General features: G+C 36.1%; 1 protein-coding gene across 4 annotated transcripts in view; it reads right to left on the reverse strand.

Annotated features, from left to right (window-relative positions):
• Window positions 1-921: 921 nt before the first annotated feature.
• Window positions 922-13,830, reverse strand: part of LOC116503158 (core histone macro-H2A.1) — a 35,843-nt gene continuing 22,934 nt past the window's right edge. For 3 of the 4 annotated variants that reach the window (XM_032209372.1, XM_032209370.1, XM_032209371.1), the window contains exons 6-9: window positions 9,443-9,533; window positions 5,065-5,154; window positions 3,910-4,084; window positions 922-1,605 (exon numbers count right to left, since the gene is read on the reverse strand). In XM_032209372.1, the coding sequence (XP_032065263.1) occupies window positions 1,440-1,605; window positions 3,910-4,084; window positions 5,065-5,154; window positions 9,443-9,533 (522 nt within the window). In that variant the 3' untranslated portion in view covers window positions 922-1,439. Of the gene's footprint in view, window positions 1,606-3,909; window positions 4,085-5,064; window positions 5,155-9,442; window positions 9,534-11,889; window positions 11,990-13,830 lie in introns of all 4 variants that reach the window. The other variant, XM_032209373.1, reaches the window with a different exon arrangement.

A 13,830-nucleotide genomic window follows, 5' to 3' on the forward strand; every position in this document is an offset into this window, starting at 1 on the left:
TTGAACTACCGTGGATATTCTTGCATGACACCTAAAACACGTTTATTAATTCTGCAGCTGACATCCCAGAATCAACTGGGCGATCATTTTGGAAGAAAGATTCTTGATTATATGGACACTTTATCCAAATTATTTTGCTTTGTCTCGGAATCAGGATTTCATCTAATGGGCTCTTCCTTTAGAATTCCACTAGCTTAAGGAAGCAACAGACAGAAAAAAAACAGAGGAAAAGTGGTATCATTTTGTGTGTGTTTGTGTGTTTGTGTGTGTGTGTGTGTGTGTGTGTGTGTGTCTGTAAGAGAGAGAGAAAGAAATCAAGATGCTGGCCATAATCACATGATCAAAACATTTGCCCTTTCCAAATGTATCACACAGGCCATATCCTGGCAGGGTTGAAAATGTGATTACTCGGCACAAACCTCCATTCTTTCCATAAGCTATGAGAATTAATATGAGTATTTCATTGAAAAACTCAGTCATTGTTTGGGAGCACCCAAATAGCAAACAGATTGCTACAGATTTTTAGCTAAAGATAAAGGTAGTTTCCCCTGTCCAGTTGTGTTTGACTCTAGGGGGCAGCACTCATTTCAGTTTCTTAGCTGAGGGAGCCAGCCATCTTTGGATGAAGACATTTCAATAGTGATGTGGCCAGCATATCTATACATCGAGGAGCACAGAACACTGTTACCTTTCCACCAAAGTGATACCTATTTATCTACTCGCATTTGCATGCTTTCCAACTGCTAGGTGAGCAGAAGCTGGGGCAAGTAATGGGAGATTACTCCATCATGTGGTGCTCAGGTCGCAAACCCGGGCTGTCATATTTCCAGCTGACAAGCTCAGCATCTTTAACCGCTGAACTATTCCCCCCCCCCGCATTTTTACCTAAGACTTACAAATCATTAATTCAGACAACAGCAAGACCATTTCAAACATTTTACTAAATCAATTCACACAAATTCCAAATTGCAAATATAATTAAGGGCAATGGGGTATTTTTCTCCTTGGATTCATCATTAAGACATGAAATAAACACAAATTAAGATATGTAGCATGTTTTCTTTCTTTAAAAAGATGAGAAAGTAATGCCACCTGATAAAAGCACCACAACACTGTTACAAAATAGGATCTGCCAGTTTCTTTCACAAATAAAAGACTATATACTTCTAACAACTTTCCAATCAATCCATAATTCATTAAAATAAAACTATAAAATCTCCTAGATTACACTAAATTCAGACAATGCCTGGAATACAGTGCATTAAACAGCAGTAATGTCAACTATCAGTGCCAACATAAAACATTTTTAAAAGTAAAAAAAAAGCCCATCTTTTATTCCCTAGATGAATGAAATTTAAAATAAGGGGCTCTCTGTTTTACAATGAGGAATTTAAGGAGAGGAGCTGGGAGAAGAGGCAAGTATCATTTGCTTTCTAGACTTAGTTGGCATCTAACTTGGCCATTTCTTGCACGTAAATCCCTATACTCTCACTATCAAAGAGAACAAAATAGACTGTCTTGATTGAAGAGGACATTGTTGATACAAAATAGCTGGAAATGGCTTTCAGGATCAGCTGAGCTGCAGTCTGCTTTGGGAAACCATTCCTATTCAAAGAATTTTGGAGAGAAAAGATAATTACAATTTGTTTAATAAAAGTTGAAAGTGGCATAGATATCTCATTGTATGTTTCAAAAATGTGACAAAAACCTAATGGGGCTTGCAACAAAATGTAGTTTCCTAGTACCAAAGGCCCTATCAATGAATTTTATAATGACGTTTATAATGAATTCCTATATCTCCATGCTTGGGAGTATGTGCACTGAAATCGCTGAAACCCACACACCCACAGAGGCATGAGCTGTGCATCTTACTGACGTTTGAAGGAGGAATATATGGGATGAGTTTCAAAAGGAAATAAGGGAGAGCCTGGTTCTTTTTTCACTTATCTGAAGAGCAGAGACAACACAAATGGCAACCTTTTCCTTCCTATCTTCTCTTTGTAGACCTGTTTCTTAAACCACCATGGCTTATAAAGTAGCCATTGCTAATAACCAAACATAAGCTACAGAAAAGCTTGGGAAACCTAGACTTAATTCTACTTAGGCAGCAATATATAATCAGTGGATCCCTGGAAATTTTATGATCAACGCCCCTTGCAAACCTACTCCAAATGTTCTGAATGAATTGTAATCTTTAATGTGACAGAAGGGGAAAATATTCCAAACTAAATTTTAATTAACTGTATTTAATGTCATGTTAAATTGAACATGTGTGAAACAAATTGTTATTATTTTGCTTTATTTATTTTGAGGGTTACGGAATCTACAGTATGTCATTTATCTTCTTGGCCTAAAAATGTTGTGTGCCGTTATGCTACAGTAATGTTGAATCTATGGTTGGAAACAACTCAGGTACGTTTTTGCATATTTTCAGGAAATCCCTGAAGGAGTGATTGCAAATCTTAAGGAACAAGCAGTGGAGAAAGAGGATTTTTGAGCAATTCCAATACGAATAGTTGAAAAGGCAAGCTTTAAAAGGACTTTGAAGATACATTGAAGTCTACATTTAAACAACAGTACTTATTGCTTTGGAGAAGCAAATTTGGTTTTGCTGAAATTAGACATTGTAGAACATCTGGCATAACGATTATAGATTGCACATTGTGCCTCCTCCCCCCTTCCCTCTTTTCTTGAAATACATACACTTATAATGAATCACTCCATGTAAATTCATGTTTTATCCATAAAATTGGACAGAACTGTTTATACAGACTTAACGAGTAATGTCTGGTTGACAGATGTCTGTCCTGGAACAGCTGTGTACATGTGTTGGGACTGGGAAAAATGCTGCTCTTAAAAAACATTTTTATGTTTTAAGATTTTTATTTACCATTCTTCAGATTTGTTGAACTGAACTGACAAGATGAGTATGCTATTCTTTAAAGGGACACATTTTCACTTGGAATGTAAATCCAGTTCAATACCATTTAAACTCCCCTCTATATACATACACAGCCCCACACAAGAGAACTTAATCAAATAGTAAATATTTTTTTTCATGCTGTAATTAATATTTAAAATATTAATACATTCCTCTTCCTGGTCATTTGGGACAATTTCTTATAATATAACACTTTCAGGGATATGAGAGAGTGAGAGAGAGATTAACTGAATTCATCAAGGAAACATAATATTGTTTGATAGATATTTTACCTGCAAAAATGTTTTTCATAATATTGGCTCTTCTAACTGCACTGTTTCCTAAAACTTAATCATTCTAGCCATGGCTAAAATGTTATCAAGGTGATAGGTGTGACCTCACTAGACATTGTAGACAGAAATGAATGGCATCATTATGGTTTGCACTGCTAAAGATAAAAAAGGCACTGCTGACTCAGCCAGCTTAAGTATTTGTCTCACTAAGTGGCCGTTCAAAAGCATGGCGAAGCAAAAAGTCAATATTAAAAAATAGCATATAGTCAGCTGTAACATATAAACTGCAAGCGTTTAATCATTTTGCAACGTTGCATTCAGAGAGATACAGAAGCCACTATAAGGGATCATCATAGCTATGGCACATTTGTATGGATTTAGGTTTTATAGAAAACAAAAGTATTTTTTAGCTCTACGTTTGGAAATTATAAGGACTTCATCCTAAATCAACAGAAGGAAATGGTGGCTTAATATGTTTAGGAATAGTTAGCAATAAGAAGCAATCAGAACCGTCAGAGATCATATTGACAAATCATGGTTTGCTGAATTTTATAGTTAAGTAATTGATCATGCTCAAACACAATCCTTGGATTATAAACCACAATTTTGCCAAGCCACAAAAAACAATCACTTTCTTGCCTAGCATGTTGTGTGAATATAGATTTGAGGGGCAAACTGGGTGAATTCTAGGTTTACCTGCCACTTCCAATGGAAGGAAATGCAATTGACTTCAACTTCTTTTCATCTGCCAGTGCTAAGCAGTTTTTCACTGTCTTTTCCAACAACTCATCACATTTGTCTGAACCCCAACTGGGGCTGTTGCAGTGGATGACAAATTTTGCAGGCAATCCATGTCCTGAACTGACAACAGCTGGTTGAGGAAAAAAAATAAGAGTGTGTTTAACATTTTGGAAAATACTATTGGAACAGTATAATTCAGCAATGGCGGATATACCTATAGTTCTTTACTCCAATGATCACTCATACTACACACTGAATGTGACTATATTTATGCCCGGTGATAAATTTGGACATAACATTAAATTATAATTTGATGCTGGTGAGGGGTAGGGGAATATGCCCTGTACTTATACTCTTTGGTCGTATTCACATGAGTTAGATCAATTGTGAAATACAAATTCACATAGAGTTTCCCCTCAAATGGTATAATGCTTACCATTAGCATATAGGTAATGCTGTATAAGTAAGCTCTACTCACTTAGTTTTTAATTTTTGATTACTTAGGATTCTATACTCCTTCAATCATTCACACTCCCACATGCAGTTGACTTGCATAGGATTACCGTTTCCCGAAAATAAGACCTCCCCGAATAATAAACCCAATCGAGCTTTTGAGTGCATGCGCTAAAATAAGCCCTCCCCAAAAATATTGCAACACAGCAGCAGCCATGAGGTGACCACACTCGCCGCCTCCTGCACCTCAAAAAAAAAAAAAAAAGACGCTTTCCCATGGAGGGCCAAGTGCTTATTTCGAGAGGTCAAAAGAAAATAAAACCCTGTCTTATTTCCTGGGAAACATGGTATATGCCTCTAATTCTTTTTAACTTTACAAACATACTAGTTTGAATTAATGCATATGCTAGTAGTGATTTAAAATTGAATGTATGCATAGTTTATTTTCTTTTTCCCCATTTTTCTTGTTTTTATTATTTTCAATGTAGTGTTAACGCCTTCTTATAAACCCAGGTCTGAAGGCCTTTTTGACACACTCCACATCAATGACATGCTGAGGAGATTCTGGCTATTTAAAAGAATCCCAGCTAAACTGAACTACCATCTATGGTACACATAGGTAAAACGTTCCCCATTTCCCAAGGATTTAAACTGCACCTCCTGCTGTGTCCAATGGGCCGTTCTTTTTGCGAAGTTCAACAACAGCCTCCAGGAATTCTTTTCCACCCCGCTTCTCCAATGTGCTCCCTGTGCAAGAACAGAGTAGTGACTGTTCCACATTCAACACAGCATTTATCACTTCAGGTGGCTACACATTACAGATTTTTCTGAGCAAAAAACGGGGGTGGGGTGGGGGACTGCAAAGTAAGATCTAAACCTTTGAGGACTGGTCCATAAGTAACAATTCCCTCTTGATCTTCCCTCTTTTTAAAAAAAATTCGCCCTCCCACGAGATTTATCCCGATGCAATTTGCAATGCCAACCAGCAGGGCAGCAACATTTCATGCTGCTGCTTCCATAGAACCAACAGTAGACATGCCTTCCAGAGAATGGGCCAATGCAATGAGACTTGACTGTTGTACCAACGCTTTCCCATGGAGGGAAAGGTCCCCCTTTCTGTTACAGACTGTTTTAAAGACAAAGTTGCCATAAGAAGAACTTGAAACTCACCTCATCTTCATCCCTGACCCCAACAGGTGGCCCCCGGGAGTGTAACAGTCTTGTGAGTGCAACTGGCTGCTTTACTTGACAACTGCCCGGCTTGTTGAACCACCTTTAACCAAGAGGAAGAGCCTCAGAAATAAGGAGATTCTCTAGGGTACCCCCATTCAACCTCCTCTGAATTGCTTCACTACAGCTACGGAAGTGTAACAAATGCTGCTCGAGTTAGGAAGGGAGCTGCATCATTTCCATTATGGGCTGAGGTTTGCGCAAAGGCAGTCCATCGTGAACTGGTTTAGATCTTATTTTGCAGCTTTGACTTTAATACAGAGGAAATAGAACGTAGCTGGAAAAGGTTCATTCCCAATGAAGCACCCAAATCACATTGCATTTGTTCCAGGATTATACAAGGAGTGAGGCAAAGAAACAGTGACAGTGACACTGGATTAATTCTGGATTAAATCAGTAACTTTGTAAATTGACCTCTGCAGCCTAATCATAAACATATTTACCTAGTAAGCAACTCAGGGCTTATTTCAAGAGAATTTGTGATGTTACATGGGAACAACACCTCAGGTTGCAACTTTTGCCAAATTCAGCAAAGCTTACTTCCAGGTAAACATGCGTAGGGTCAGGCTTTTGGTACTTTAGTACAATATTTCCAAAATGAATTCACTCAACTGGTACAGGGGAGGGGGCTGTAATTTCTAATGGAAGTCCACATATTATATGCCCGTTCAAAAATACTTGTTAACTTGGTAGTACATACTGAAGCCAAGTATCTAGAACTACTGGGAATCTATTACGCTTTACTTGATATCACAGCCTAATCTTTATTGGTTTTACTTTGGCTGGCTGGGGAATTCTGGAAGTCAACTGACAAGTTTGAAAAACACTGATATAATACATTCATATCCTGCCTTCCTTCTATTATGGGCCCATTCTACCATTAAGGAGGGTCCCAAGTGTTTTCTTCTCCAAACTTGGATGAGAGCCACACATCCTCAGCTCCTGGAAAACTGACGGAGCAGCAAAATCAAGTAATTGAATGAAATGACTATAAAGGACTCACATATTTTTAAACTATTAATTGTTAGTCTACGATCCCTAAGCTGTGGCTCCTGACCCTTTTTGTCTGTTCGTTTGTGCTACTTCTCTGTTCTACAGGAATTATACTGCAGAACCTCAGGTAGGGAACTCCAGATCAGCAGATTGACTCCAGAGTCACCTTACAGGTGAGATGGGCGGCAATTTTTTTAAATAAATAAATAATAAACAGGCTCTTGAGTTTCAAACAATTTTTGCAGTAGTAACAGCAAATAGAAATGAGGACTGTCTGTCATATGGTAAGTCATATGTTTTGCATGTAAAAGCTTCCATGCTTTTTCCCTAATATCCGAAAAGACAGGGAGACCTTAAGATATAGAATAGAATAGAATAATAGAGTTGGAAGGGACCTTGGAGGTCTTCCAGTCCAAACCCCTGCCTAGGCAGGAAACCCTACACCACATATGTAATGTGTGAAGCTTCTAACACTCATTGCACAGAACTCTAAATGAAATGGTCTGACTCAATCCAAGTTGACTCAGTTTCAGTAAATTTGACAGAAATGTTTCTGGGAACAGTGACCATTATTAGGAAGTGATCACACTGACTAGAAAGGAACGATGTAGTGTAAGTTCCTCAAAGCTGACTGAAAATACTACTTGAAAGATCCTATCTTGGCCAAATGCAAACATTCAGAAGAACCGGTTTTGAAAATCTGAAATGGTTTTAAAGAAAATATATATTTGACTTTTCTTTTGTTACTTTAAAATGGGAGACTGGAGGAATGTAGAGAGGGCTAATATCAATTTTCTAAGGCAATATTTATATACATGGTTTGCCAATTAAGGCTAGGCTGACAAAAAAATTAAAATTATCTTTCAAAAATCTTCCTGGATCCTCATTTTCATAAGACTTTAAAATCTATGAGGTTTTTAAAATTGGTGAATACATAATTGTATTGCAGAAGCATTAACTGGTATTTAAGGAATGAAATGCTGACTCCATTTTACATTAGAACTGGGGAGGGATCTTTCTCCTTTCATCATGCTCTACAGCTTTCAGCTGAGTGGTTCTTTGCTCAACGTAAGCATAAATATATGTGAAACTCCCATAGAATGATGTCACTATTTCATGCTGTCAAAGCAGGCATTGGTATAATGGTGACAACAGCAGATGTCTATAAATTTTGTGAAATATTTCCCCAACATAGACTGCAGTTAGAAAGGTCTTTATAGAAATAAAAGTTAATCATTTGAAGCTAAGCATGTATGCACTTCTATTCTTTCTTCCAGCAGCCACAGGCATTTAGGAGACCAAATGTTACTGAATTAAACAATTCAGGTCTTCCTCTCCCAAATCAAATATTGATACTCAAGCACATCTTGATATTTTTAGAAATGACAGATTCTGCAAATCAGAATAAAGGACATATTGCAAATGTAAATTTTCCAGCAATTTCAATGGAAATAAGCACCATTAAGGTAGAATGGATCAAACCATTACTTTAAAATGTATATGGTTTCTGATCTATGATATTCCATGTGAAGTTCTGCACAAAACTTAGCTTTGGACATTTTTCCTGCATCCTTACAATATACGGGGGGGGGGGGAGGAGGTGGCAACTGGTTATGGTAGCTTAATGAAAATTTACATGGTTCTCAAAACTGTAAATTTAACTATAGGGATAAAACTTTTCCAAATGTAACCAAAGTTATTTTCTTTGTATTGAAGAATCAGTTACCTACAGTACTTTACCACAGGGATTCTTTAAGAAAAACTTGTGTTTTGTGACATATATTGAGAATGTATATTTTATGATGGACTTAATGTTGGACTTTATTTACATCATTGAAATGGCATACCTGATTAGGTTGTCATATATTTTATGAACTCAGGTATTAAAGCATTAGAATACCTGGTAGTAAATGCACCATGATCAGATTGCTAACATAGCTGATTTAAGGAGATTAAAGCTATTGGCATTCAAAAACTAATGTTATTATATCTTGATCTTACAGTGGTTCCTAGTATTTCTGGGAGGGAGGGCTTACATAATTGCAATTTGCTATGCTATGAATCCTTGCCTCCCAAATATCATTATTTTAATATTGACGGCCCCTTAATTTGATAATACATTTGAAGGCTGTCATTCCATACTTCCCACAAGACCATTACAATATTAATAATTAATATTTGTGTCGGTTAATATCTATGTGTGGTCTTTAAGATGTCACATAATCAAACAATCAAAACTGGATTTAAGGTTGTGCAATTAGCATTCACTCAAAAAATTACACTTTGGTGAGATGCTTCTGTTAAATAGTGCCTCTCTTAAGTGTTCCACATGTAATTAGTTTTCAGGGCAAGGAGGTCTCTTAAGTTATATGCTCAGAGACTTACTACACAATGAGGCAGAATCACTATGTCTATGTAACAGAGGTAAAGTTGAAATCTCCTAAAATTAATGAAGTAATTAGTAACTACAAAAACACACCTGGATTTTCTTGCCTTGTGCTTTTTCTAGAACTCCTTTTTTAATTAACAGTTTATTATAGAGAATTTTTGATTTCAGAGCGATTTCATATAGGCACCAATCATGTCCAACCTTGCTTAAGTCGTCGTCCCCCCACCCCCCAAGTCTGGTCAAGGTTGTTTTGCATTGATCAAAGAGATTTTTTTCACTTAACCATTTGGAATTTGCTCTGGAATTGAAGTAGATTGCTGGAAGTGAGAAAAGAATGCAGCTCTGCAGAGCAGGGACAAGGTTGCTGCCTCTGATTGGACATGCATACACACACAAAGTCTGCAGCACTGAACTCTCCATTACCTACTTCACCACCGGTGTAGAAGTCAGAATTTGTCGGGTGAACGACAGCATCACTGTCGATTGTGGCAATGTCAGCCTGAACAACTTGCAACTACAACAGGTAAACAAATGTGTATCAACCATGTTGGTCAAAGACCCAGAACAGGATCTACATTTATGTACATACCAACATCCTTCTTTATCCTACCTTTTGGGCTCCAAAATAAGTGTAATAAACCATCACAATAAAGCCTAAGAGTCTGTGTACAGGTGTGTGCTGAGAAAAGGGAGAATGAAAGGAGAAGGTAGAGAAACATCAAATACATAACTTTTAGTACTTGACCAATAGGTCAAACACACTGCATTTCAGGAAGGAAGTATAAAGAACAGCTAGCATCTTCTTGGTTTTGCAGAACCTGTAAAAATGTAATCTTAAAAAACACGATGATAACACCATCCAATCTGGCTCATCAAATCTAACAAAGCAACTGTTTCTCCATTCTGATACACTATCTTTACAATATTCCTTGATTTTTATAAATATTCCCAACATGATTTTATTAATCATGTTGGGAATATTTATGCATTAAGACCTACAGAAACCAATGTGTACTTTAACTCCCCAGAGGTTCTGGGAGCATTTTCAATTTGCAATGCTATTACTACTTGCTCAATGTGTAACCCCATTGAAAGGGGCAGATATCCCGAATGGCAGGTGGTATGGAATGAAATGAAACATGGCCTTTTGCTTTGACAGTCTTTTGGGCTCATTCTGGCTGAATAAGCAATGGCCATGTTATTCTGAGGCAAAATTCTTAAATTCTCCCTCTGAAACTAATAATAGGAAACAACTATATGACCGAGTGCTTGATCTTCGAAGGATGTGAATAATTTGCAAACAATATATTATAAGGTGCCTTAACTCTAGAGTTCCCAGAAGCAAACTTATGACTAAGGAACTATAGATTCAAGAATGAAAATATGTAGAGATTTCAGCATAATATTTGTTCTATAACTTCTAAATAAACAGAAACATAGGACTATATGGATTTCACCATAGTAGTTGTTCTTTTTAATGAGAAAAAAGTGGTAATTTCACAATTTATGTTCCAAAATATGATACTTTTAACTTTTAATTATTTGTGTTTAATTTTATCAAGCCTTTTCTAAGTTTATTTTTTAAGTTAAATTATATTTTACGTTAAATGTTAAAATAAAAATATTTTAACCCTATGTTCTGCAGCTTAATATACATTAATGTATTTCAGAAAAATGTTTAAGTAGTTAACATTAATTTCACATCTTCATTAAAAGTTCAATCAGGATATACAGTAAAATGCACTTAATTAGCCTTGGCAATGAATGGGAGATGGCTGTTTTTTTTAATTTAAAAAAGGAACAATATTTTGAAATGGAATGCTCCAACCATAGAATACAATCTCTCGTTCAAGATGGTAAATGTGGTTGAAGAAGTTATTCATAAAACACATAAATCAAGACAAACTACTATTTTCACTTTAGTCAACTCCCATATAATGTGCGAATTAAATACTATTCTCTCTCTTACCTTGTTCTCATATAAAAAAGAAATGTGTGTGCCTGATAACTTCTCTCTGATAAAATGATACTTAAAACTACAATTAACATAGATCCTTTTAACAATAATAAAAGCTATAACATAGCTGATAAAGACGGTTGCCTGGAGAAAAACTCCAGAAGGATCCGGTATTTATAGTGCAATCCTAACCAATTGCTTCTGTGAATGCAAATGTAAGAATTAAAAATTAAATTTAACTCTATGTTCTGCAGATTAATATAGGTGGGTAGCATTTCAGAAAAATATCTAAGAGTCTGTGTGCAGGTGTATGCTGAGAAAAGGGAGAATGAAAGGAGAAGGTAGAGTAATATCAAATACATAACTTTTAGTACTTCTGTGTATGCAGAAGCAATGCCCATTGTATTCAATTGAGTCTGTTCTCATGTAAGTCTGTGTAGGACTGCATCCTTAACTGCCTATGTCTATCCATTTCCGTCTTTAGCTAAAACAAGGAAATAGAAAACTGAAATCAGAATGGAGAAACTGCTTAGTCTGAAGCCAACTTGATGATATAGAGAGCTATTTCAGTCCTCACAGAATTTATATGCAAAATATTCCCAAGGGAACCAACAGTCACATCTGATTATTATGGAACAACATTTAAATGATTTCAGAGTTACTCAAAGAGTCATTTTCATGCAAGTAGTAGCTACACATATTAATAGTCTTTCCGTTATGCATTTTGAGTACTAAAGATTCACTCCTCTATCTTCTTACCTGTGTTAAGTCCCCGTGCAATCAAATGGGATTTGTATCCGAGGAACATGCATTGAGTTGCACGATAAAATATCAAATTTATTACATGAAAATAATCTGCAAATTCCATAATTTTCATGTGACTGTTAGTTATAGCCACCCATTCCCCATTTACCTAGATCATCTTTAAGGTCAATGTCAGCATTGGTGGGATTGATAATGGCCTCCACTTCGAAGCCGGCTAAATTACTGATTTCACTGTGAATTAGGTTCAGCTGAAAAGAAAAGCATGAGGTGGGAAATAACAACAGGACAGTTGGGAAATCACAGAGAAGCTGCAGTAAAAGTAAGCTTTGCAACATAGATGAGGATAGCATCTCTGAAGGCAAATGTGCAAAAATAAACAGCAGGTCATAAAGAAGTTGCTTATAAATAAACATAGAATATGTTTCAAACTCTAGACACTAACATGATTCTCCATATGGGAAGTCCAAATTTGAAAGAAAATGGCTTAGTTTACAAATTGTAATGCTAGACGGGGGAAGGGACTGCAAAAACCCAAGGATGCTAAGTTGCTAGGAATTGCTACTACAAACTTGAGCTTCTTGCTTATGCAACCCAGGGGCATCTCTTGATCATAATAGCTGGAATTAGGCACAGCATCCATTTAAACTGAAGTGAAAATAGCCTTCCTTCACATTGTTCATGTTTTATTTTTTGTGAAAATTACCTACAACTAGGTAATTTTGAGTTAAACAGTAAAAGCATCTTAAAACTCAAGAGTAATTTCAGCTGAAGCCAGTAGGATGTAATACCCAGTAGATATGGGATGGACTGCATTGTAAACAATTCAGAGATGCCCTGAAAAGTTTGATTGTAGTACTTCCACTCTACAATTTTACTTATGAATTAAGATAAATGATATAAATATCCATTCCATCAGAGATATGGCAAATTATTTTATTCATTTTTAATATTTTCTGGGTTTTTTCATGTTCTGTTGTTTGAAACTTGTACTAAGATTGCCAAAAAAAAAAGTGCGGGAGAAATAGGAGAAGAAAAAAATCAGACTCATCTAAAAAGAAAATGAAATATTAATGAAGGAAGGGTTCATGCTGTTATATATGTATAAAATTCTTGCTGTCTTATAGCCTTAATGATTACTTTAATATTCCATTTGTAACTAAATGAAAGGCAAGATAGCAGACTTGCCTAAAGCAAAGAAAGCATGGAAATCCAGTCCTCTATTCCTGCTTTCTGAACTTCAGTTAAATCAACAAATGTTATGTCTGAATCAATCCATTGCTTATATTCCACTGTTTTCAAAATGCCACAAGTAATAAGCAGACACTGGAAGACAGCCTACTGTACAAATCCAGTAAGAGGAGGATCTTAATTTGAAAATAAATGTCCAATTATGCATTTAGACTCAATAAAAAAATACAGAGGGAAAGAAAATGTATTTAGCCTGTTGTATGTCTAGTGGAGAGTTTGCACACTTAAGCTTGTAAACAACAAATTGTATTTTGTGCAAAACAATTCTTTTCTCAAAGGAAATGTTTAGTGGATACACAACATTTCCCTGCTCTCTTCTGCCCCTCCCCCCCGCCCCCATTAAACAGCAGAACATTTGCCTGCTTGTTGAAAGGAGTTCTTTTGAATGGAAGCATGGCAGATGGCGACATTCTTCTTTAGGCTCCCCACCACTGTCACAAAAGACGTTTTCCTGTTCAATATTAATATAAATTTATACTGTAAAGCACATGATAGTTATACAGATTGATGATGTCATGGATAAACATTAGTTGAAACCAGCCTGTACATGATATAATTCCAATTATACAACAACTTAAAAAAGAGAGGTATTTCTATTATTATCTGCTGCTACCATTTCAGATTACTGTCTTTCCAAAACCCATACATTTCTTAAGGGCTTCCATGTATGTAACTAGCAGTTTGTGAAATGAATGTGGTTAGAACACCATCACATTAACAGGATTAAGAGGGCTGAGATTAAGAATGATCCACATAACAGTGTTTGGACATCACTTTCATTTTACCACTATCAATACATAACATTTATTTTGGCCTCACACAGACTAATAAAGAATATAAT

The sequence above is a fragment of the Thamnophis elegans genome, chromosome 2 (genome assembly GCF_009769535.1).
Source record: "Thamnophis elegans isolate rThaEle1 chromosome 2, rThaEle1.pri, whole genome shotgun sequence".
NCBI lineage: Eukaryota > Metazoa > Chordata > Lepidosauria > Squamata > Colubridae > Thamnophis > Thamnophis elegans.